The sequence below is a fragment of the Fulmarus glacialis genome, unplaced genomic scaffold (assembly GCF_000690835.1).
Source record: "Fulmarus glacialis isolate BGI_N327 unplaced genomic scaffold, ASM69083v1 scaffold9354, whole genome shotgun sequence".
Classification (NCBI taxonomy): Eukaryota; Metazoa; Chordata; class Aves; order Procellariiformes; family Procellariidae; genus Fulmarus; species Fulmarus glacialis.
The window spans coordinates 1-24,258 of NW_009206051.1; the positions used below are offsets into that span (position 1 = coordinate 1).

At 56.5% G+C, this 24,258-nt stretch overlaps 2 protein-coding genes across 2 annotated transcripts in view; one reads left to right on the forward strand and one right to left on the reverse strand.

Moving 5' to 3' along the window:
• Positions 1-472: 472 nt before the first annotated feature.
• Positions 473-8,712, forward strand: DNMBP (dynamin binding protein). The gene is given in 14 exon segments (XM_009575605.1): positions 473-658; positions 1,282-1,381; positions 2,141-2,288; positions 2,812-2,829; positions 3,488-3,687; positions 5,127-5,257; positions 5,498-5,602; positions 5,812-5,940; positions 6,384-6,716; positions 7,167-7,349; positions 7,425-7,623; positions 7,721-8,027; positions 8,029-8,167; positions 8,527-8,712. Coding segments are annotated over 14 exon segments (2,364 nt in total).
• A 2,207-nt stretch (positions 8,713-10,919) lies between these two features.
• Positions 10,920-24,258, reverse strand: part of ABCC2 (ATP-binding cassette, sub-family C (CFTR/MRP), member 2) — a 17,683-nt gene continuing 4,344 nt past the window's right edge. Inside the window, exons 8-32 of the mRNA XM_009575606.1 lie at positions 23,738-23,916; positions 22,965-23,142; positions 22,199-22,453; positions 21,650-21,715; positions 21,001-21,138; positions 20,510-20,656; positions 20,125-20,209; positions 19,968-20,034; positions 19,645-19,771; positions 19,322-19,498; positions 19,051-19,218; positions 18,564-18,750; positions 17,579-17,687; positions 17,034-17,133; positions 16,572-16,791; positions 15,943-16,097; positions 14,802-14,957; positions 14,500-14,699; positions 13,751-13,877; positions 13,239-13,340; positions 13,000-13,143; positions 12,567-12,725; positions 12,118-12,284; positions 11,572-11,766; positions 10,920-11,144 (exon numbers count right to left, since the gene is read on the reverse strand). Of these exons, the coding sequence (XP_009573901.1) occupies positions 11,015-11,144; positions 11,572-11,766; positions 12,118-12,284; positions 12,567-12,725; positions 13,000-13,143; positions 13,239-13,340; positions 13,751-13,877; positions 14,500-14,699; positions 14,802-14,957; positions 15,943-16,097; positions 16,572-16,791; positions 17,034-17,133; positions 17,579-17,687; positions 18,564-18,750; positions 19,051-19,218; positions 19,322-19,498; positions 19,645-19,771; positions 19,968-20,034; positions 20,125-20,209; positions 20,510-20,656; positions 21,001-21,138; positions 21,650-21,715; positions 22,199-22,453; positions 22,965-23,142; positions 23,738-23,916 (3,738 nt within the window). The 3' untranslated portion in view covers positions 10,920-11,014. The remainder of the gene's footprint in view (positions 11,145-11,571; positions 11,767-12,117; positions 12,285-12,566; positions 12,726-12,999; positions 13,144-13,238; positions 13,341-13,750; positions 13,878-14,499; positions 14,700-14,801; positions 14,958-15,942; positions 16,098-16,571; positions 16,792-17,033; positions 17,134-17,578; positions 17,688-18,563; positions 18,751-19,050; positions 19,219-19,321; positions 19,499-19,644; positions 19,772-19,967; positions 20,035-20,124; positions 20,210-20,509; positions 20,657-21,000; positions 21,139-21,649; positions 21,716-22,198; positions 22,454-22,964; positions 23,143-23,737; positions 23,917-24,258) is intronic.

Here is a 24,258-nt window from a genome sequence, read left to right on the forward strand (position 1 = left end):
GGGCTGGAGAATGAAGACCCTGTTCCCAGCCTGAGGGGAGGGGGCGGCCGCCATTACTTGGCTGGGAAGCGGGCAAGGAGGGGAGCGGGGCTACTCTCCTGTTTGCCCAGCCCCACGGAGTTTCCTGAGGTGGCAGAGTTGGGGAGAGGGGTCTGGACCCGGCCAGCATCAGGGGGCACGGTCTGGAGCAGGTTTGTGTTGCTTGGTGCCTGCTGCCCCGATGACGGGGCATTGCAGCGTTAGTGGTGCTGCGAGGGCAGGCTGTGGGAGCAGAGCGGGGCTCCCTGCTGCCCTGGGGCTGGGAGTGCTAGGGATGGCTTCTCTGGAGAGGTCCTTGGATGGACAGTCTTGCTCTCTAATGGTCGTGTTTAGCAGTCTTATAGGTCGCGTGTAGCACAGTTCAGGTGCTACTTGTCACCTGTCCTTGCATCCTTGCTGGAGGATGCTGATCATGCTTGTCTGTCTTGCAGAGATGACTCTCCTGTCCTCCCAGACACCATCCCTGGAGACATCCTCGGCTGCCACTGAGAGTCCAGAGCAAAGGATGCTGGAGAAGAGGTCCAAGGTTATTGAGGAACTGCTCCAGACAGAGCGGGACTATATCCGAGACCTGGAGATGTGCGTGGAGAGGATTATGGTGCCCCTGCAGCAGGCACAGGTAGGAGGATGGGGCCAACCTATGGTGCGGCACTGGTGGGATGGGGTGAAGATACTGAGTCCACTTTGTTCTTGGAGACTTCCAAGCAGCAGCACAAGAACCCACAGGAGAAATTCAGCTATGCTGAGGGGAGCAGGATGGTTCTCGCTGCTCCCTGCACTTATAGAAATAGCCCATCTGTTTTGGGATCCTGCTCAGCTCTCACCATTGCTGAGAGCAAGAGACCTGGCAGCAAGTATCACAGATTCATTTCCTGGGGCAGGAAATGTTCCTTTTCGTTTGGTTTGTAGGTTAAATTCATTGTCAGGAGAAAGAAAATATGTGGTCTTGGCATGGGGACAGAGTTGGTGGGAGGAGAGGGAGAATATCAGGTGTATAGAGGCAGGGATGAAATTGCTGGGAAAGAGGACACTTTGGTATTTGGTAGGACACATAAGGAGTGGGAGTTTCAGTGCACTGGGGGATGAGGGAGTGAGTACAGAAGTCGCTGTGATGGGAGGAAGTCACACCAGGTGGCTGCTGTGGAGCTGAGGGCTGATGGGTTGCAGGAGGGCAAGGGGGGGCTGTTGGGTCTGGCTGGGAGATGTTCCCCCATCCAGGACATCTCTCTTCCCATTCCGCAGATGCAGAACATAGACTTTGAGGGTCTTTTTGGAAACATCCACGTGGTAATTAGCTTCTCCAAGCAGCTGCTGTCCACCTTGGAGGCTTCAGATGCCATCGGTATGAATTTTGCTGTTACCTTTTCTCAGCAGGCTGGGATGGGCCTTGCTAGTGGCGGGGCAGAATAGAGTAGTTTAAATAGCAGGAGAGTGTCACTGGGGTTGGGCTTCCTCTCCGCTGGTCCCTGTCGCTGCTCATCAGTCCAGCAGCAAAGCCAAGGAGGTCTGTGTTGCCCCGTGGATCGCTATGCTGAGAAACACGGTGCTTGTGGCCCTCCCTGGCCCCAAAGGGAGCCCCACCCCTCACTCCTGCACTCCCAGCTTTTGCTGATCAGGCCTTGGGCAGCCTGTGCCTTTGCTCTCCATGTGGCTCCCAACCCACGCTGCCACTGACCAGTGTCCCTGCTCCTCACCTCTGGGAGAGCTGGATCGATTGAGGTCTCTGGACTAGTGGCTCCTGGGGGCCCCCTGGGAGCTCTTCAGCTAGGTAAACAGTCCCCTCAAAGCACAAGTGAACATGTCCTAGTGAGTTATCATGACATGCTCTTGGCTTCAGCCTGGGGCCTCCTTGCCTTGGCAGACCTTTGATACACAGCTTCCCATTTCTGTCCCCCTGGCCTGTAGCGACAGGGAAGCAAGGAGAATGTGTGGGCATGCTGAGGGTGATGAGGAGGCATCCTGGTTGCTCTAGTAACACTGTCCTCTCGAGCTGTGTGTGGGGAAGGGGGACACTGGGCATCTCATCATGAGACATGCCCAGGTTGTTGAAGGTAGCTGGAGACCAGGAGACACTGAAGTCCTGCTTTGCTGCTGTCTGCAGGACCAGTCTTCCTGGCACAGCGTGCACAGCTGGAGGGCGTCTACAGGGTGTATTGCCAGAACCATGACGAGGCCATCGCACTGCTGGAAACCTATGAGAAGGATGAGAAGATGCAGAAACTATTCCTGGACCTGCTGGATAGCCTCAGGTTGGAGCCTCTGGCTGTGGCGGCCACCAGGCTGGGGTAGGGGGGTCAGTCTCCAACATCCCTGCCCTTCTGCCAGCAGTGCTTGGTCAGTTCAGGTGGTGACTGGAGAGGGGCCAGCTGTGTCACTGCATAGTTGACCAAGCTCTGGGTTCAAATGGCCCCCTGCCCCAATGCACAAGTGCTGGGACACCTGTAGGCCCCCTTAAACTCCGAGCAGAAGCCACCAAGGTACAGAGAAAGTGGCATGTCCTGGATTGAGGGCTCCTATTCTCCAAGCCCTGCCCCACCATGGCTGATGAAGGAGCTGCTTTGCCTGGCTCAGTGACTGCCAGGGCTCCAGCTTGTGGAGATTAAAGCCCCGGGAGCCAGCAGTGCCGGCTGCTGCTCTGGGGAGACAGGGCTGCCCACTGCCCTGGCAGCATCACTGCAGGAGGGGGCGAAGGCGCTGGCTGCGGGATTGCACGCCTGCCGCCCCATTAACTCGTTGCTTTTCTTTGCTTTTTGGCACGCTGTGGGCCGGCAGGAGCCTGTACAGTGAGTGGTAAGTGCATCCTTCCTGTTAGTCCCTGCTTGTCTGTCTGTCCTGGCCTGGCTGCTCCCTTGTGACTAACCTGCTGCCACCGGCTGGGTGCATGTGGGGGGGCCCTAACGGTGCCTCATGGAGGCACATCTGGGAGGAGCAGGGTGTCTGTGGTGTGATCACAACAGAGGCAATGGATGGGCTGTACAGGCAGGTGGTGAGGTAAGGGGAGGTCTTGGGCAGGAAACAGGTTTTGGGAGCCATCAGCCCCAAGGAGCCAGGAGAGCCCTGCGCTGGCTGCGGTCCTGAGCACAGTCAGTCTGTCCCGCAGTGGGGCTCAGATCTGGGCAGTTGAGTGGTGGGACAGAGTCTGAGGCAAGTGTCACTCCGGTAAGTTTGAGGCTGTGTGGGATTTTGCGGTAGGTCTGGTGATGGAGAGGATCCTGGCTGGGAAGGGTCACCTGGTGTGAGTGAGGTGTGGAAACCTGGGGTTGATTTGAGATCACTGGGGGTTCAGGAGTGCAGTGAGTTTGGAGACGAGGGTGATGTGACTTAGGGAATACAGTGGATTTAGAGGCGTTGGTATTCTGGGTCTGGTTGGGGTTGGTTTGAGGGGGCAAAATTTGCGTGGCAGAGCTGGACTGAAACCTGGTGCATCTCCTTTGTCCTGACTTCCCAGGGGCTGCACAAACTACATTAACCTGGGCTCCTTCCTCATCAAGCCAGTGCAAAGGGTGATGCGGTACCCACTGCTGCTGATGGAGCTGCTGAGCGCTACGCCCGAGGCTCACCCTGACAAGGCACCGCTCACAGCTGCTGTCCTCGCAGTCAAAGAAATCAATGTCAACATCAACGAATACAAGCGCCGGAAGGACCTGGGTGAGTAGCTGGGTAGTGCTGGGGAGAGAGAGACAGGAATGGGTGTGTTGAGGTTGGCATCTATCGGCTCCTGAGCTAAGGCTGGCAACCACAGTCGTGGAGGGAATCTGCTCCCAAAGTCCGTGCCCTCACAGAAGAGCAGTAGAAGAGCTGCATTTAAAAAATCTGAGCATGAGATACAATACTTAAAGTAATGCAGTATAAATCTGACTTTAGCTGGTTTTTTTATGATACAGAGATATGAAATGTATGCAGTTGCTGACCACATGGCTATTAAATGAAAACAAAAATAATGATAAAACAAAAGAATATATATTTAAAGTTAAAAAATGCAATTGTAAACAACACAAGCAGGGAATTAATCTGCTAGGGCAGTCTCTGTCTTACTGAGATTCAGAGACTAAGTTTGAAGGTGTATCTGTATACAGGACAGAATCACAGAGGTGCTGGCTGCAAAGGGCCCTCTGGAGTCTCCTGTCCAACCTCCTGCTTGGAGCAGGATTGTCCCCAACGTTGGCTCTGATCAGCCACTGCTCCCTCCAGCCGAATCTCACTGACCCCCAAGGAAGGAAATTTCACAGCCTCTCTGCTGTCCTGTGCCAGGGCTGCACCACCTCTGAGGTGAAGCTGTGCTCCCTGATCCACCCTGAAGCTCCCAAGCTGCCATCTGTGGCCACTGCCCCTCCTTCTATTGCCTGGCACTGCTGAGAGGAGTTTGGCTCCATCACCTTTGTAGCTGCCCTTCAAGTAGCTGCCGGGTGTGAGCAGATCCCCCTCCGCCGCCGCCTCCCAGCCAGGCTGAGCCTGCCCGGCTCTCCTTGTGGGGCCTGAACTCTCCCTGTGGGTCAGGAGCTCCGGTTCTTCCACATCTCTCTTGACCCGGGGGTACCAAAACTGGACATGGTATCCAAGCACAGCCTCCCCGGGACTGAACAGAGGGAGAAAATTATTCCCTTTGACCTGCCGGCCACCCTCCCTGTTTTTCCTTGGCAGCCCCTGACTCATGCAAGCCTTACACTTTACCCTTTCTGCATAGCCCCACCGAAGCTGAGATGACATAGGCTGCCTGTAATGATTGCTCATATTTGCTAAAGAAGCAATATAAATGCTTCTGTATGTCCAGTGATTATTGTACACCATCTCCTATGTCATCTTATGCTAACACTATGCATAATCCTACGGAAGAGTTTGAATGGTGGGTCTACAAACTGTATAGCATATCGAGAGCCAAATAGGGGATTACAGGTGGCACAGTGATGGATTTCAAGATGATATATGGTGTGGTATGATATGATATGATATATGATATGATATGTGGGGTACTTGGGACTGCAGAGGCTTAGGGAAGGGGAGAGCCAGCAAGGCAATTGTTGATGAGGCACTGTAAGACATGGGCGTTGTGCTGACAAGGGCTGTGATTTCTACATCAATCTCTTTAGTGCTAAAGTACCGGAAAGGGGATGAGGATAGCCTCATGGAGAAGATCTCCAAGCTCAACTTCCACTCTATCATCAAGAAATCTAACCGTGTGAGCAGCCACCTCAAGCATCTCACAGGCTTTGCGCCCCAGGTAATGTGCATCAGCTGCCAGGTGCACTTACACCCTGCAGTGCTTCTGCGGAGGTATCTGCTGTCCCCCCACACCCATTCCCTGATGAGTAGCTCTGATCCAGGCCAGCAAGGCAGAGTGAGCTTAGGGTCTGAACCACCCATCTCTGCTGTCCAGCTTGTGGGCAGGAGGCCCCACATCTCATGCTCTGGGAGGTGCTGGAGTCCTGCATTGCCTTCCTTGAGACATTTTCTCTCACAGCTGAAGGATGAAGCCTTTGAAGAGACAGAGAAAAATTTCCGGATGCAGGAGCGGCTGATCAAGTCCTTCATCCGGGACCTTTCCCTCTACCTGCAGCACGTTCGGGTGAGTCAGTCTGGGTGTGATGCCTAACCCGTGGGGCTTGCCATTCGCTGCCCCTCCTGCCTGCACGGTGTGTACCTGCAGTGCCTCTGGACAGTGCTCCTGCCCTCAGCCCTGCCGGGGGGGTGGTCTCTGAGGGTCTGGGCTGCCCTGGGAGGCCTCTTCTCCTGGGCAGCAGGCATGCCTGGGCTGACTGTGTGTACCTGGTGCAGGAGTCGGCTTGCATGAAGGCGCTGGCAGCAGTGAGCATGTGGGACCTGTGCACGGAGAAGGGCAGTGGGGACTTGGACCAGTTCCAGAAAGTGAATCGGCTCATCAGCGACCAGCTCTTCTCTAACTTTGTGAGTGAGGCTGTGCTCTCGCATGCTGGGGGCCTGCTGCAGATGGGCAGCTCCTAGGAGGCTGCAGGGAGGGTAACACAGCCTGGGAGAGGCATGAGCACTCCTGTTCAGCTCTTCCCTCCTGCGAGCTTTGATGCCTGTTTATGGTGTGTATTGAGCGTGCCTATTAGATATACATTTTTTCAGCCCTACCTGAAATGTTACAGCTCTCTATGTGAGTGGTTCAGGTACTTCCCATAGCGTTGCCCATGCTGGCACACTTATGTAAGATTATAGAATAACTCCTGTTGGAAGGGACCTCTGGAGCTCTGGTGGGTGCCATCAGGAAGACGGACCCTGTGCTGTCCTGGGGAGGTTGTTGCTGGAGGGTGAGCTGCTGGTGTTCATTGCACGGTGGGAGAGAGCACCTCGTCTCACCTGCTCTCTGCATCTCTGCCCACCAGAAAGAGCGGACAGAGCGGCTGGTGAGCTCGCCCCTGAACCAGCTGCTGAGCATGTTTGCGGGGCCCCACAAGCTGGTGCAGAAACGTTTCGACAAGCTCCTCGACTTCCACAACTGCACGGAGCGAGCGGAGAAGCTAAAGGACAAGCGAACGCTGGAGGAGCTGCAGTCGGCCCGCAACAACTACGAGGCCCTCAATGCCCAGCTGCTGGATGAGCTGCCCAAGTTCCTGCACTTCGCCAAGGAGCTGTTTGCCAGCTGCGTGCGGGGCTATGCTGAGGCGCACTGCAACTTTGTGTGCCTGGCCCTGGAGGAGCTGAGACCCCTGTTGTCGGTGGGTTCCCAGAGCACAGCCAGCGCTCTGGGCTTGGTGCAGCGCTAATCTCTGCACAGGGCTTGTCCCCGAGCCTCTTCGGTCCGATTGCAAGGGAAGCTGCTGCTGCAGTTTCAGGCCCTGAATGCCTTGGGGAGGGCTCCTGTGAGATGCTGTCAGGGCAGGGATTGCAGAGTCACGATGCAATTGTGCGTAGAGATGGTGAAGGCTCTGCCTGCTCCTGGAGCAGTGGCAGGAGAGCATTTGCCTGGGAGAATCTCAGGTCATGAGTTCAGGGACCACTCAGAGCTGGGTCCAGACAGGACTGCAGATCTGGGCCTGATGCAAGCCACAGGCAGGACTCAGAGCCCCGCCTGGCCCAGGAGCTGGCGTGGTCTCTGCTGTAGCTCTTGGCCACTTTTCCCAGCTTCTGTCACCTAACCATGACCCCCAACCCTGCTCTGGTTCCAGCTACTGAAGGTGTCCAGCAGGGAGGGGAACCTCATTGCCATCTTCCAGGATGAGCACAGTCGAGTCCTCCAGCAGCTTCAGGCCTTCACCTTCTTCCCAGAGTCCCAGGCAGCTCCCAAGAAGCCTTTTGAAAGGAAGAGCATGGAGCGGCAGTCTGCCCGGCGGCAGCCCCTCGTCGGCTTGGTGAGTTCCCTCTGCCCCGAGTCAGGGCTTGCAGAGCCCAGGACAACCACTCACGCCTGCCTTGTTCCTCTGCAGCCTAGCTACCTCCTGCAGTCGGATGACATCCGAGCTGCCCTCCTGGCCCGCTATCCCCCAGACGGTCTCTTCCAGGCAGACCGCAATTTCAATGCTGCCCAAGACCTGGATGTCTCACTGCTGGAAGGAGACATTGTGGGTGTCATCAAGAAGAAGGACCCCATGGGCAGCCAGAATCGCTGGCTTATAGACAACGGGGGTAGGTGGCTGCTCCCTGCCCTTGGCGCCTGCTGTGAGTCCCCTCCTGTGGTCCCCCTGCACCCCAGTCTGAGCTCCCTTCCTCTCTCTTTCTGCAGTGACCAAGGGCTTTGTGTACAGCTCCTTTCTGAAGCCCTACAACCCGCGCCGCAGCCAGTCAGATGTCTCTGTGGGCAGCCACTCTTCCAACGAGTCAGAGCACAGCAGCTCTTCTCCCCAAAGCAACACCACGCTGACCTTCAGCCCCAGCGGGGCAGCCGTCACCTTCACTCAGAAACCCCTGCAGGACTCAGCCTCCCCAGCAGACCTGTACCAGTCCCCGCAGCCCCCCTCGGAGATGGACCCCCCCTCTCTGCCCCAGCTTGGCTCTGGTGACAGGACAGCCCCGCTGGAGGCTGGGACAGTGAAAAAAATACAGCCGCCCCGAGCTGGGCTGCAGCCCCAGCTCTCGCAACGGGCACCCCACCAAGGCGCATCTCAGGCCTGCACCCTCGGTAGAGGACAGAGACTCTGGGTTGGAGAGCAGCGAGTCAGAGGGCAACCAGGTGAGCCCTCAGCCTCCCTGGGGGGGCTGGGGATGCGGAGGGCTGACCCCCTCGCTTGAGTGGGGGCTGAATCATCCTCCTCCCTGGCAGTGACCAGGGAGAGGTGGGAGGTGGAGGCTGTTTTGTCCCAAAGGGCTGAGGTGGAGGATGAGACCTTATCTCCCAGCAGCAGAGCTGCAGAGGCAGAGAACTAGGCTGCAAATGAGGGTGGGCAGGTGGGGGCAGCTCTGGCAGAGGCCAGGATGGGGCTGGGGCCATCACTGTTTGGGGAGAGGAGCAAAAGCTCTACATCCTATGCAATGTGACAGCAAGGCTGTGTGGCATGACTGTCGAACTGACACTCTCCCTCTGTCTGGCAGGTCTATTACGCTCTCTACACCTTCAAAGGCCGAAACACCAATGAGCTGAGCGTGTCAGCTAACCAGAGACTCAGGATCCTGCAGTTTGAGGACATCACGGGCAATCGGGAGTGGTGGCTGGCCGAGGCGCATGGGAAGCAGGGCTACGTGCCCTCCAGTTACATTCGGAAGACAGAGTACACGTGAGGCAGCAGGCAGGAGCCTGCACCCCGTGCCTTGTTCCTGCAGGGACTGCCAGGGGCCTTGGGAAGGCTGGCCAGCCCTGCAGCCCCCACTGCTCATGCTGAGGCTACTTTCCTCACAGCTGTGCAGCGCTCCTGGGCCCCACCACGTTGGCTGCCACTGGGAGGAGGACGGGTGGGCTGGCAGGACAGGCAGGAACAGGCAGCTTGTGTGAGGGCAGGGGCGAGTTCACCTGTGCTGTTTGAGCCTCCTGTGTCCAGCCAGGAGCAGGGGAGCAAAGCTTGGGGCCATGGCCCAAGAGGGTAAGGCTTGAACAAGGCTGAGGAGCTGCTGTGGGTTTAAATTGTGGATGGCTAACACTGAGTTTCTGGAGTCCGTCTTTAGCCAAGTGGTGTTAAAAGCAACCCAGGCCCTGTGAACATTCTCTCTGTGCCTTCTCGGCAGCAGGAGCCTAGTCTCGCCTGTCTGTGCAGGACCTCAGAGTGGGACATCTACACACTGCCTGGGGAAGCAGCTCTGAGGTTCGCTGGGAGTAGTTGAACTCCAGGGCTGGGATGGGCCTGGCCTCCAAAAGCCCCCACAGCAGAGCCCCCAGTGGGTGCTTCATCCCCGTGCTTGGTCTCCCAGGGGCTCGGGCCTCTCCAAGCTCTGCTGCTAGCAGCAGCCATCGGGTTCACATCTTCTAGGTGAGCCGAAGGCCCAGAACGCCGTCTTTCCTTATCAGCACAGTATCTCCGGTGCCCAAGACCCATCTTTGCGCTGAGATGCCCACCTGGCAGCTCGGGGCTGGGGCAGGGCAGAAGGCAAAGCACAGGCTGTCCTCCAGCGTGATATCTTTTGGGGGCTCTGACCAGGATTGCCTCACCTGCACTTTCCTGTAGGGCACTGGAGATGGTGCTGACGTTCTGGGAGGGCAAGGTCCTCCCTGGGAGGGATGTGATGCCCTTTGCCGAGGTAGTGTGTCTTACCCCCTGCTGCCATCCCCTGAAGGAGGGAAGCTCCCTTCTCTTGGGGTGATGTTTGTATCCCCTGTACTGCTGCTCTGTAAATAAAGATTTGCCCTTGTGTATAGGGGTGCCTATGCAAATGTCCGGAGAGCTGGGAGTTGTGCCTGGCCAGTGCTGGGCTGGGGAGCAAAGCCCACAGATTTCATGCAGGGTCAGGAAGAACATTTACCTTTTGGTGGGGTCTGGCATGCTTCTGCCCTGGTGTTTGTGCCAGCTGCAGCTCAGGCACTAGGAAACCCTCACAGGGAAGTTCTTCATTAAGATGAAGTGATTGCACTGCCCTCTCCCCCCCCAATGTGTGTTACTCAGCTGGGGCCGTGGGTGGCTTGTGTGCCTCCTGCCACCAGCTGGCGTCAAGGGGTTTGCTCTGCTGTAAGTGGGTAGGCAGCTGCAGCGTGCACATGTCAGTGCTCCAGCTCCTGGCTTTCATGCCCAAGAACAAAGAAGGGTCAAGAGTTTGTCACCAGTAACCACCATGTTTTGTGTGTGTTACATGTGTGCACGTCAGTGTAGGATGCACACGTGCCTACACCTCTCCAGCTTGTCTCCACCACAGTCAGGTTTGTAGTCTGGAGCCACAGCCTTAATCTGCCCCACTAGTGGTTACAATAGCCCCAGGGACTGCCTCATTTGTTTGCGCTACAACCAAAGGGAGCTCTAGCCATAGGGAAGGCAGGCAGGCCCTGGCTTCTCCACCTCCACTGCCAGAGAATAGTGTTCGTGCCTGGGTGTAGCTGTGCCACTCAATTTGGACTCCCCGCCCATGTGTGCCTGCATAAATTGTGTTACCGGCTCCCCCCAAACCTAGCTAGGTTTAAAGGTAAACTGAGACTTATTTAGCATGCCTTAAAGACAAACTTTTAGTTGGAAGACTAGAAACAGTTACAAAAAGTAAATAAATTATAACATTCATTCTTAGATTAAGCTACACTTCATTCCATAGTGCTACAGTATCTCTCAGCTAGGTTTCCCTGGCATGGTGAAGTACAAAAATTAAGACCCCCAGGGGGCCATGGTCTCCCTGCCTGACAGATAAATTTTCCCCTTTATACTGGAATAAATTATGCAGCTCCAGACCCTCGTGTGCACAGCAGGCAGGGTATGGTAGCAAGGTTAACAGCTCACTCAAGTCCAGATCCTCTCTCCCTGACAGCCAGAGAAGCCACCCTCTCCGCTTCCCAGCTGCAGAGAGACAAATTCCTGGGCAGCCCGGCTGCAGGGAGATGCCGGAGCCTGCTTGATGAGTGCCAGCGGGAGGGAGCTGCCCACGCACACACCCACATGCTGCTCCGCTCCACCTACAGCATGGTGGTTTCTATATTTGTGATGCCGGCGTCCTTTGCCATCGCAGAGAAGACGCCCTGCTTCTTGAGCAGCTTCTCAGGGCTGTCGTATTCCACAATCCTCCCAGCCTGCAGCACCATCACCCTGGCAGCAGGGAACGACAAGGCCTGAGCCTCCGGGATCTGAGCCGACAGCGCTGCTGGTGCCAGCACTACAGCCCCACCGACCCTCACTCCTCCTACAGCCACGTTATGTGGTTCACCTCTCAGCACAGAGGTGAGGGCACAGCTCTCCTCCCTGTGCTGGCAGGGTGACACACATACGGTGTTAACAACTCCTGTGGCCTGTTGCTGTAAAGAAGGATCCCCAAAAATGTTTTTCCCCACAAAGCATAACTACTGCATGGCCACCCTTCCCATCCCTCTCTTCTACTCTCCTAGAAGCTCTGTATATTGCTGTCCCGGGCACTTCATCCACCCCTGCCCCTCTGGCTGCATCCTTGCTTCTGCTGCTGGCCACCTCTTGCCCCATCCTCAGAGTCCAGAGCCCTGTTCCCCTTGCCCCACGGTACCTGTTGCTGTCCATGATGGTGTGGAGGCGGTGGGCGATGGTAAGAACAGTGCAGGCAGCAAACTCACTCCGGATCGTTGTCTGGATTAAATGATCAGTTTCCAGATCTACAGCTGCTGTTGCTTCATCAAGGATGAGGATCTTGGCTTTGCGGAGAAGGGCCCGGGCCAGGCACATAAGCTGCCGCTGCCCAACACTGGGATGAGGTGGGGACCATGAGTTACTAGACAGACACCAGCATGGCTTCTGCAAGCCTACTGCCACACACTGCCCTGACCCCAACACCTGCCTGTCCAGCCCTCCCTGGCCTTGCCCCAGCTGATCATCTGCCACCCTGAGCACCATGTCCCTCAGCATCTTGCTCTCCGGGCCACCATAGAAGGCTTGGCTCACGCTGGCTCTCTGACAGCCCTGACTCCCGCACTGTTTTCTCCTACCTTCAATCCCAGAAGCTTATGTGCCCTCATCCCTGGACAGCCACTCTGCTGGAGGCTGCTGTTCCCCTGGGACCAGGGGGAAGGGAGGGAGCTGGGCATGCTCCACTCACCTCAGGTTCTCCCCTCCCTCGCTCACAAGATGCAGCAGCCCCTCGGGAAGGTCTTGCACATATGTTTTCAGGTGGGCCAGCTCGAGGGCCTTCCAGACCTCCTTGTCTGTGTACTGGTTAAAGGGGTCCAGGTTCATCCGCAGGGTGCCGGTAAAGAGCACAGGGTCCTGCCAGGGACAGCACCGCGTTCAGCCACGCCACGGCCATTCAGCAGGGCTGAATGTACCTGCCGTAGCTGCTCCAGGCTCCTGACTTTGGCTACAGCCTGCCCGCCCTGCTGTCTGCAGCTGGGCAGGGGAGGTGATGAGGGCATGCTGGCAGGTCCTTGGACTCTGCACAGCACCCAGGGATGCGCTAAGGGCAATGCGTTGCCCAGGGAACAGAGCCTGGGGAGGATGCGCAGCAGTGGGACACATGAAGGTGGGGGACTCATGAAGGGGCCAGCTCACCTGGGGGATGATGGTGAGGTTCTGGCGCAGGTCATGGAGACCGATCGTCGCTATATCCACCTCGTCAATGATGATCGTCCCTCCAGCAGCCTCCAGCACCCGGAAGAGGCAGTTGGTGAGGGAGGATTTTCCAGCCCCGGTCCGGCCCACAACCCCAACCTGTGGAAGCAGCTATTTAGACCAGCTGACAGGATTGAAGAAAACAGGGTAGGTGCTCTCTGTCTTGGTCTGGTGGGCCTTCCTGCCCTGCATCTGCAATCACCACCTCCCAGACTGCCTCCTTTGGTCCCTGCCCCGCAGCTCAAGTCCCCAGTAGCCACGTCCCATTTCCATCCCTCCCCAGCCCACAGACCGAAGCTAAGAGGACAGAAACAACTTAAACACCATGTCACTACGGAAAGGGTGTAGTGAGAGCAGACGCAGAGGTCCTCACTTTCTCGGTGCTCCCAATATTGCAGGTGATCCCCCGAAGAACCAGCTCCAGTTCAGGTCGGTAACGAGCTTTGTAGTCAATGAACTGGATCTTGCCTTTGCTGGGCCAGCCACGGGGTGGACGCTTTTCTGTCACCCACGGAGCCTGGGGGCACAGGAACGTTAGGGGGGTTGTGCCCTGCGATACTGGCTAGCACCAAGCTGTGCAGCAGGTATTTGCCTGGACCCTGGTCTCCTCACCTCGTTCTTCACCTTCGTGTACTCATGCACCCGCTCCACAGCCACAATGTTCGTCTCCAGCTCTGAAGACGTCCGCACCAGCCAGTTCAGTGTCTGGGTCACCTGCGTGGCAGAGCCAGAGGATGCAGAGCTCAGTGGGACCCAGGAACAACCACCTCCCACCTCAGCTCAGGGACTCAGCCTGGGCATGAGCATCCCTGGCCTGGCCCCTAAGTCTCCACTCCCCAGCCATAGCCCCCTCTCCCCAGCCCTTCAAAAGCTTTGCTGCAGCATCTCTGATCCACAGCGGGAACGTGCTCCTCCCCACGGCAGCAAGCATCCTCCTCACACTGGGATGTGTGCTCCCCTGGCTCCACACCGGCTTCCCAGGTGATGGGACACCCCAGCTAATCCCCTCTCCATGGATCAGAGCTGGAGGCAAGGCAGCATCCTGTAGCCAGCCCAGAGCCACCAGGCTGTTGCTCCTAGAAACAGCCCTGCCCTGGAATAAGAAAAAGCTTTCATTGACTTACGTTGAGGGCAGAGGAGACAGAAAGACCCACGATGCCACCCTCCAAAGTGCCCTTTGAAATCACAGCTAGAAGTGCAGAAAAGAAGACCACCAGGCTCCCAACGAACTCCAGACGGATGGCCAGCCACCTGCACCGGGAGAGCACAGCTGAGGGGCGGTGGGAGAGGCATCTGCCCAGGGCCCACCAGTGACACCAGCACCCCACCAGCATCCCTGTGCACCCAGCCCTGAGCCCAGCGCTGTACACACGCTGCACCTACACAACATGTGATGTGTAGCCAATTCTGCAAGCAGGTTCATTTTCTCTGTCAGCCCCTGTGTCTCACACATAACCTCCTGTGCTGGTAATGCCATGTATCTGAGGAGCCCCAACTGTACAACCCTCACACCCAAAGTGTCTACCCAGTAACACGTCAACACCAGATACTGCCCCATCGCACTCCTACCAGGCCTGGAGCATCAGCCTCTTCCCAGAACCCACCAAGAGCATCTCAGCCCTTGACAGCACAGCTCACCCTGCTCAGGCTCTGGACACTTCTAGGGGGCCACACACTGGCTTTCAAAATCACCCTAAAATGTCTCCTTCCCACAGATGGTGTCCCTATCCCAAGCTCCCCCAGTTCCTACACAGACCCTCAGTCCTGAGATAAAGAGGGAGGACTGCAGCACCTCAGGGACCTCCCTCAGGACTCAGAAGCCCCTGCGCAGAGGTGCTGCAGGCTGTGCTGTGGCATAAGGAGTAAAACTCACCTATTTGAGACTATCCAGGAATAAACACTTTTCTGATTGATGTCCATGGTGCTGTCATTTTGCTGCAGGAACCGTTCTTGGTGTCCGTAGGCCCGGATCACGGAAAGGCCTGACACTGTCTCACCAAAGTGGGAGTAGATGGGAGACCTAGTTACAGAGTCCAGACGCCGTAGCTGGCGTGATGTGGAGACATAGAAGCGCTGAAATGAGGGACACAGCTTGGTTACCAACACAAAGCCCGGCAGCGACAAAGATACTGCTCTAAGCAGGGCAGAAGCTTCTCTCAAGCCCTGGTTACTCACCAGCACGAAGTAGTAGAAGATGCTCAAGGGAATGATAACGAGAGTGAAGAATGGGGTGGCCAGGGAGATCATGAGCAATGTGCTAATGATAGCCATGAAACAGGAGAGCCAGCTGCGGAAGGACATGGGAATGGTCTCATCTATTGTGAAGATGTCCTGGAGCATACAAAGAAGTGCGGAGAAGCAGTCAGTGACCCCAGAGAAAGGGAGAAACGCAAAGGCCCCACACATACAGGGTTCCTACACGCTCGTGTGGTAACACAGTGCCAGACACTTGCAAAAATATTGGATGACACTGAACTGGTGTTAGGGTCACAACCCCATTTAGGGCCACAGCTCTTAGCTTGGGAATGGCTAATTTAACAGAGAAGCTTTATATAACATTCCCCTGTTGCACAGACCAGCTTTGCGAACTGCATCTTCATCTGGACCCAGGATGCAGGAGCAGTAACTGAGGCAGAAAGAGGGACAGGGCTGACTCCAGGTCCATGCAGTTGCACCCAGGTCTCCAGCTGACCATCATCTCTCTCCTAGCTGGGCATCACATACTCCCTTATCTCAGAGTAAACCCAGCAGGCCCGTAGGCTTGATCCCAAGAGAGATTTTTATTCCCAAGAATCAAGAGATGGCACCAAAGGAAGAAGTGGAGTGACGGCACGCTTGAAACTTCCTCTTTGTATTCTCCCTCCTTTCTCATTTTCTCTTTATGAGCTTTGTTTACATAGCAAAGACTGTATGTTTTGCTGAGAGTCCATAACCAGAAGGACAACTCGTTATGGGACATGAGCTTTAAGCTCCTGCCTGTCTTGGTAATCTGCTCCGGACCCTCTTCAGTTTCTCCGTATCCCTCTTGACCAGGTGGCCCCAAAACAGGACACGGTATCCAGGTATGGCCTCCCTAGCACTGAGCAGAGGAGATAATAACTTCCCGTGATCTGCTGGCCACTCTCCTCCTAGTATAGCCCGGGATATGGTTTGCCTCACAGTCAGCCTCGCATCCACCATGCCCTTCTGGTCCCTTCCAGGCCCTGATCTGCGCTCATCTGTGCAGTGCTGAACAGCAACAGGGTTATGTCACCACCCAGCACTCTCTGGACCTGCTGGAACAAACACCTACTCCGTGTTGGGGCTGTTCTCTTACCTTGGCAAACCTATTCACAATGCGGCCAGTCGGGGTGGTGTCAAAAAAGCTCATGGGCACACGCAGGATGTTGCTGAGCAGTTGCTGATGCATAACCCGGGAGGCTCGTGTGGCACCATGAGCAGACAGCATGGTTGCAAAGAGCAGAAAGAGAGCTGCAAGGAGAGCACAGGGCGGTCATCACCAGCTCATGTGTGACACTGGCCCCAGGCACTCTTTGGCTCAAGGGACACATCAAGCAGCTCCAAGCCAGCAGCTCTGCAGTGAGCCACTGTGATAGTCCTGCATCCCACCTTCTTGGGAGGCCCCAGTAACTGCATCCCACCACAGGGGAAGAACACTAACCCTTTTGGAAAGCCTTGGGCCCTAGCACTATCTCCAAACTGATTAAGGACAGTGATCTTCAACCTAAGGGGCAACACAGACTTCTTGGGGCAATTTATGTTGGCTTCAGACTGATATCTGTCCCCAGTTCAGCCAGGAGCTGGAAGGAAGGCAGCAGCAGGCAAATGAACACAATGCTGGGTCCCCTGCTCCTTGCTGCACTGCTGGCTGCAGGTCTTGCAAGCCACATCCCTTCTAGGCCACACAGCTGAGGTGAGGGGGATCCCCTGTGCTCCCACACTCACCTTGTGACACTCCCAGTGCCCCAAAGACACCGATCCGCAGGTCTCGTTGCTCCACAGGATAGGTCTGGTTCAGGTAGCGCTGTGCATCCTCAGTCCAAGCGCTGAGCCACAAGTTGGTCCCCACGAAGGCGACGTACTGTCCAACGTAGCCCATGGCAACCCCGAAAGAATACCACAAGCCAACAGCACGCAGGTACCGCAGGTACATGGAGAACTTCACCTGTGGACCAATTTAGCCCATCACCGCTGCCCAGCAAACCGCGGCACAACCTTGGGACTCCCACCTTGCTGCCCACAGTGCTCCCCTCCACCACCTTGCCCACCAGTCCCAGGCAGCTCCATCTCCTTCAGTGTCTCTTGGCTGCAATGGGGCCACAGACAGCCAGCACCGGCTTCTCTGAGCCACAGTCTTATAGCACTGAGCCAAGGCAGCACAGTGCTTCCTCCATCCATCCTCCTCACCTTGCCCGTTTCCACAGCTTCTTTCTCAATCAGTTGCTGGCCCTTCAGCTTCTTGGGAGGCTCTTCCTGGGCCTTCTTCAAGGAATTGGTGCTGCTTTTACTAAGGCTGCAGGGAGGTGATGGGCACCATTAGTCACAGGGTGCTGGATGGGTCCTACTCTTCTGGGGGTCCATCCCCATGCTGCATTGGAACTCCAGTGCTGGAGCCCTCTGGGAAATAATGTCCTAACTGGGGCAGCTTTGAATGAGCCTCATGGAAGCCCTAGGCATTTGCAGCCATGAAATCATAGCCCTCATCCCCAAAAGCAGAACCAGCCAGCAACAGGAGTTTCAGGGAAGACCACAGAGTAAGGCTGTGACACGCTAACGTGAGTAAAAGCAAGATCAGATGCTCCTGACCCAGCCTAGCTGGTGATAGGAGCAGGCAGAGAGTCTCCCAGCCCCTTCTTAGCAGGCATCCCCCCAGGGAAGCCCCTAGATCCCATCTTCTAGGAAGCAATGCAGGGGCCAGGGGAGAGAGCTGAGAGCTCAGGTCGAGTTCCCACCTGCGACTGAACCCTCTCTGATGGATGCTGGCCTCTCGCTTCAGGGTCATAGTCACTACATCATCAGGGCTCTCCTCGACGCAAGGCTCAACGTCTTCATCACCCTGCTCTTCATCCCCAGCTAAAGCAACAGCTACAAGCACAGGGATGAGGGAGGGTAGGGTCAGGCACTTAGGAGAGAGCAGATCCCATGCACCACGCGTCTGCTGCACTCAGCTCCACCCCGCACCCCAGGCCCTGGCTGTGTCCTACCACCGCACATCAAAGCCTCTTCCAACCCTGCTGCAAGCACAGTACAGCAGGAGGAGGAACAAATCCATTGTGCTGGAGGGAGAAGTGACAGGGGACACAGGGATAAAGGCCTGCATGGAGGCAGTCCCTGCTGCTGACTTATCCCAGTACCACTGGTGGGACCTCATGCAGAGATTTGTGCTAGTTTAGGAGGTGCAAGATCTGGTAGGTCTTGTCACTCCAGTTCAGGAGCACCTCTCTGAGCAGGTGGAGATGGATCCTGTGGGGATGGACTGGGAATAGCCAGGCTCCAGCTGGACAACTGGGCTGAGCCCAGGCAGGGTGAGCATCCGCCTGACCTGATACCACTCCTCCCCATAGCACTGAGGGACATTATCCAATAGCATGTTTAGAATAAACTAAAGGATCTTTCTCAGCCCAGCACCACTAAGGTATAAAGCCTGTTCCACATAAGATTATGAGAGCCATAAACATAAACGAACTAAATAGGGAGTAAAAAAAATTAGGCAGGTCCTTCGCTGGCTGTTCAACACAATGCCTGGACGCAAATCTTAGGCAGAAAGTCCTTGTGCTGCTGATTGCCAGAAGCTGGGATGGATTCACAGCAGCCACCGCTGGGGTCTGGGCTGGATAGAGCCAGGTCAGACTGACGGATCAGGTCTTGGCATTTTCATATCCCCAAGACATACGCATGGCCCCTCTAACTGCCGCAGCCCTGTTGTGTTCCCAGTACCTGTGGAATTTTTCTCTGAAGCATCCTCCTCCTGGCTGCCATACAAGTTCAGGAACTGGGCAAAGGCCCCCCTGTTTGCAAGCAGGGTGCTGTAGGAGCCATGCTCAGACACTGCTCCTGCCACCAGCACCACGATGTTATCCACCTGGGGCAGGAAACTGATACTGTGCGTCACCAAGATCCGTGTCTGCAACAAAGTGGTTGCAGGGTAGTGAGCATCAGAGCACCCCTCACCCCCCAGCCAGGGGCCTGCAGGCTCCCAATCCCCTACTTGGGGACCTGTCCGCTTATCACTGCCTGGCTATGGGGACACAGAGCTCCCCTCTGGGGACCCATGAGACCTCTCCTGGCTGCTGCAGCCCCACGTGAAAGCCACAGAACCCCTCTCTGTCCCAAGCAAGCAACCTCAGCCTTCCCTGGATGGTCAACACCGTGCAGTGCCACTCCTGCCTGTCCGGGTGGTGGGGAGGAGGGCACGGGTACTCACCTTTTTTTGCAGCAGCCCTTTTGGCCCCAGCACATGGTCGAAGAGGTACTTGCCGACGTGAGCATCCACGGCAGACAGGGGGTCGTCCAGGACGTAGATGTCTGCGTTGCTGTACACTGCCCGGGCCAGGCTGACTCGCTGCTTCTGGCCCCCGCTCAGGTTAATGCCCTGGCAGGGAAGGGACCTCTCTGAGCACTGGGCTGGCACAGGGCAACAGCTCTGTCCTCTGCTGCAGGTGCTATGGGAAACCCATAGTGCCCGGGGCTGATACCTTCTCTCCAATCTCTGTCTGGTCACCTGCAGGCAGCAGTTCCAGGTCTGGAAGGAGGGCGCAGGCCTTGATGACCTGCTGATACCTGGCTTCGTCCAGTTCTGACCCAAAAAGGATGTTGTCTTTCAGTGTGGCGTTCTGGATCCAGGCCTGCTGGGGGACGTAGGCCAGCGAGCCCTGAAAAGAGAGACACAAGAATACTGCCATCTCCTGCAGCTTCTCCTTGCCCTGAGCCACCATTCCAGGACCAGTCCCACCCTGCTGCCTCCCTGCTGAGCTCCCAGGCAGCCCCACAGCCCCCCGCGCCGGCCGGCTCCTCTCACCTGGATGTTGATGTGTCCCTTGATATTCTCCATCTCCCCAAGCATGGCTGACACTAGCGAAGATTTCCCTGAGCCCACAGCCCCCACCACGGCCACCAGGCTCCCAGGCGCGATGTCCAGGGTGACACTACAAAGACACGAGGGCTGAGAAAGCAGCACGGCCAGGTCACCCGCCGGCTCCCGCATGGGACCAGCACAGAGCAGTGTGTCTGGGGCACTCGCCTCTAGCAGCACTGTGAGAGGCAACTGCCAGCCCCAGCTAACAACACAGAAAGACTCCCTCTCCCCACCCACCTGCCCCCAACATGGCGCAGAGTACTCACTCTCTTATCGCAGCGTTGCCATCCTGCTCCCAGGCAAACGTGGCCTCCAAGAAACGCACAGCGCTGCCTGTCAGCAGAGAGCCGTCCCTCAGGGCTGGGAAAGCCCAGGGCTGGGCCAGCCTATAACCCACAGGAACTAACCTGGAGGTTCACCTACCTGCAATGGGGTTGTGGTGGATAGCTGAGGTGTCCAGGTCTTCTCCGCCCAAGTAGCGCTCCAGCCTCTCAGTCGACACATTGGTCTGCCATGGCAGAAAGAAGATGGCATGTGGGCATGGGGCGCAGCTAGGTGGGCTGGCAGGAGCCCCATAAGCAGACCACCCCACACATACAGCCCCCACCCAAGCACCAGCACTAGCCTCCAAGATGCAAGCCTGTGTCACGTATGTGAGTCCTGTCCCATCCCATTGCCAGCAGAGCCCTGTGCACTGACTCCTGGGTGTCCAAGGCCCAGGTCCACCACACACCTGAGCTCCCTGCGCTGGTTTGGGCAGAGGTATCATAAGACCCCCCTGCATCCCCTGTCCTGTGTGAGGGCTGACCTGCACCAGGGAAGAGAGGACCAAGGGCAGCATGGCCATGGGGAAGCGCAGCACGTTGAAAAGGGAGATGGCAGTAAAGGCCTTCTGTGCATCCAGAATGTTGTTCTCATCCACCAGTACGTACACAGCAAAGCTGGCCAAGGAGACCTAGGACAGATAGCAGGGAAAGCTACCATCAGTGTGGTTGTGTGCAGCCCAGACCCTCATGCTCCCCTAAGACCTCAGCAGTGCCTTCCTGCTGGGGACCTGTTCCCCTCCTGCTTCCCTTCTCCTTTGTGCCCCGTCTCACCACTCTGATGGGACCCCTTTCCACCACAGCTCTCGTGTCAGCAGCTGGGACCATACTCTGCATCCCAGGCATCTGTCAGCCAGCCCCTTCCTCGCTGCAGAAGCACTTCAGCCAAGGTTCCCAATCCTTCCCATCCTCTTGGACACAGCCCAACCCCAGCTCTGAGGAAGGTGCAGCCCTCCCCAGACCCGCTGGCACTCACCAGAAAGGGGGCACACGTGAACACAAAGATAGAGATTGACTGCAGGTAACTGAAGTTCACCAAGTCCTTGAGCTCACGTGCCCGGATCTCATTGACTCGCTTCTCAAATGAGGGCTCCCAGGCAAAAAGCTTCAGAATCTGTGGGATGAGCAGGGTGAGCGGGTGCTGGCCTGACGGGAATGCCCACCTCCACACTCAGCTCGCTGGTGGCCAGCACCTCCATCACCAGCTCCCAGCTTGCTCAGAAGCCTGCTTGCCCACTGCATCTCCCCTCTCCTGTCCTGCCATGGCTTACAGCACTTCCTCACAGCATTCCCACTGCCTCAACCTTGGCTTACAGGTCACTGCCAGCCTCTCTGCCACCATGGCAGCCTGCTCACCACCACAACCATCCAGGAAACCCCCAAAAAACCCTTTCTTGGCTCCCAAGTCTTGGTCCAGGTACCCAGAACTCCTCCCCAGCCAACCTTTCAAAAGGTGAGGAAGCCAAGGGAATTGCAGAGACTGAGGCTTGGCTACCCCAGACATAGGGGCCCCAAGCTAGATTATAATGCTGGTGTAGGGTTATACAGGTATGCTGCCTCCACATACAGTGCACCAAGAAGAGGGGTGCAGCAGCTGCCCAGGGGATCTCCACTCCACTGCTCACCTTGATTCCATTGAGGATTTCACCCATTATTTTCATGCGTTCATCCTTGTTCTTCATGTTCCTCACCTACAAACAGAAGAGCCAGAGGTCACCTAAACCAGACAGCCGTTCACCCTTGGAAATACATCTGGGCTGCCACAGAGAAGGGAAGGGTGGGCTCCAGAGCCCAGAGAAGCCATCCCACAAAGCTGGATCTTGGCTCCCTGGCGCTCTGGACAACCTGGGAAAATACAGCACCCTGTTGTCAGGTAGAAGCTAGAGCTTTATTTTATGGTAACACCCTGCTTTCAGTCCTCAAGGCTGCACCCGGCCCTTTTCAAGTTCAGCTGTGATGGTAGAACAGGTCTCACCTGCCTCCTGCTCATCTCAGCAGATCACTCCCCAGCTCAGGCTACAGACACCCCCCAGCTCAAGTCAGATGAACTTCCTAGGCTGGGAAAGATCCACAGCATAACAGGGAAGGGTAGGGGAGCGTGGAAAACAAGTGAGGGGAGCAACAGTGGGCCTCAGGAGTGGGAAGCCAGGGAGGATCTTGCACCCACCACTGACCTGGATGGTTTTGGCCTTGGAGACCAGGAACCCATTTATGGGGATGAGCAGCACCATGACTGCTATGCCAGCCAGGACAGAGGGGCCCAGCTCTCCCCAGAGGAAGACGATGGACAGGATAATTTGCAGGGGGGATGACCACAGCTGATGAATGAAGTTGGCCATGTCCATGAACCTCTGGGCATCAGCTGACATCAGATTCACAGTCTCTCCCACCGTGGACTCCTTGCGGGTGGCACTGGACATGGTGAGTGCCTGGAGAGAGAAAGCATAATCACCACAAGCCGGTCTGGCAGCAGCCTGGCTGCCAGCAGCATGGCACAGAGCAGGTAATTAGCAGGCCAGGCCGAAACTGCTCCTGGTGCCTCTCTGCTGGCCATGGGTGCTGTCATCACTGCCTGCACACCGGGAGCCACTGGATGGTGGGGGGGAGCCACTGGATGGTGGGGGCAAAGAAACACATCCCCGCGCAGGAATCCCAGCAGCAGCTGCCCTCGGTGCTGCAATGCTCTGAAGAGAAATCTCCCTTAGCCCCTGGTAGCTGTCAAACACACGGCTGCAGCACCCAGGTCCCAGGCAGAACTAGCACCCACAGTGTCCCCAGCGCTGGGTGGGTGTCCCAAAAGCCAAGCTCTCCCTGTGTCTTTCTCGGAAGTAAAGGGCATACACCCCAGTCGCCCCAGGTTGATGGGGCGGTTAATGGATGCCGGTATCCCCAGCCCAGCTTGGAGGAAGCCAATGGGGGGGATGACAGGGCCATACCAACCTTCTTGTAGATGGCAGCGATGAGACTGGCACGCACATTAATGCCAAGCTGGAAGCACAAGCTGAAGTACTGCTGCAGGCAGAGGGACTGGATCAGTGCTGTCAGGAAGAGCAGGATGGCATACAGGTAGCCTTGCCAGGCAAAGGACTCCTCATCCGACACAAAGCCGATCAGCAGCCTGGAGGGTAAAGAAGCCCATGAGACTCTCACCCTACTGAGACAGGCCCAGGCAGGATGCTCCAAACCAACGCAGGGAGAGCATCCTCATGAGAGCAGTGACAGAGACCCTGCCCCAGACAGCTCACTCGATGCTCAGCAAGCTGGGGACCCCTGTTCTGCTGGGTGCCCCTGTTCTGCCAAGGACACTGCATTTCACACACAGCAGTGGGTCACTAATGTCAGATCATCCACAGAGACTGTGCAGCTCTGCAAAACAAACCGGGCAGGTCCTGTTGGGCTGAGCTGGACTGACTCATGATGGGCCCCAAAGAAGGGCCAGGACTGTCTCCAGGGAGGGAATAGGACTGCATAACAAAGGATGTAGGGAGCAGGGAGCAAGATATGACCCGTAAGAGCTGGCAGCCAGCTCAGATCAGTTCTTCATTAAACACATTCTCACACCTTTGGTGAGGGCACAGAAAGTCCCCAGGGTGTGAGTCTGGGAGAAGTACACATATGGAGATGGTGGGGTTGGATGCAGTGCACATAGGCAGGTGGTGGGACTGGGTGCAAGCCAGACAGGGCATGGACAGGGACAGAGAGAAAGGACTCACTTCAGCAGCTGAGGGCTGACAAACACAAGTCCATCATGCACCAGCTTGAAAGCCACCGATAGCAGGAGGTTCTGCCAGAAGGTCTTGCACAGGGTTTTCACCAACCAGCCCCTGGGGAAATCCTTGCGAGGGCCGGAGTCCCCTTTGTCTCCCTTCTTCTTCCTCTTTGGCTGCTTCTCCTCCTAGAGGGAAGCCCACCAGAAGTAAAGGAGCTGGTTATGCAGGCTTCCTGCACCTGAAAGAATGCTTCCAGGGCAGCACCACAGACCCCAGATCAGGTATCCTGAATGAAGCCTTAGCTTTACTTCCTGTCATGTTCCCTCTCGCTGATCTTGCTCATGTCATACACCCCCAGTACTAACACCTCTCCTGTGCGCCAAAGACAATTGTTGCAAACCCCAGACCAGCCTGGACATCTCAGGCCAAAAATCAGGCACCCCAGGAAGAATCTGCGGCCAGGGGTGATCATAGAGTGATGTTCACTCCGATCTCGTTGCTGGGAGGTATCTGGGGTAGGGAAA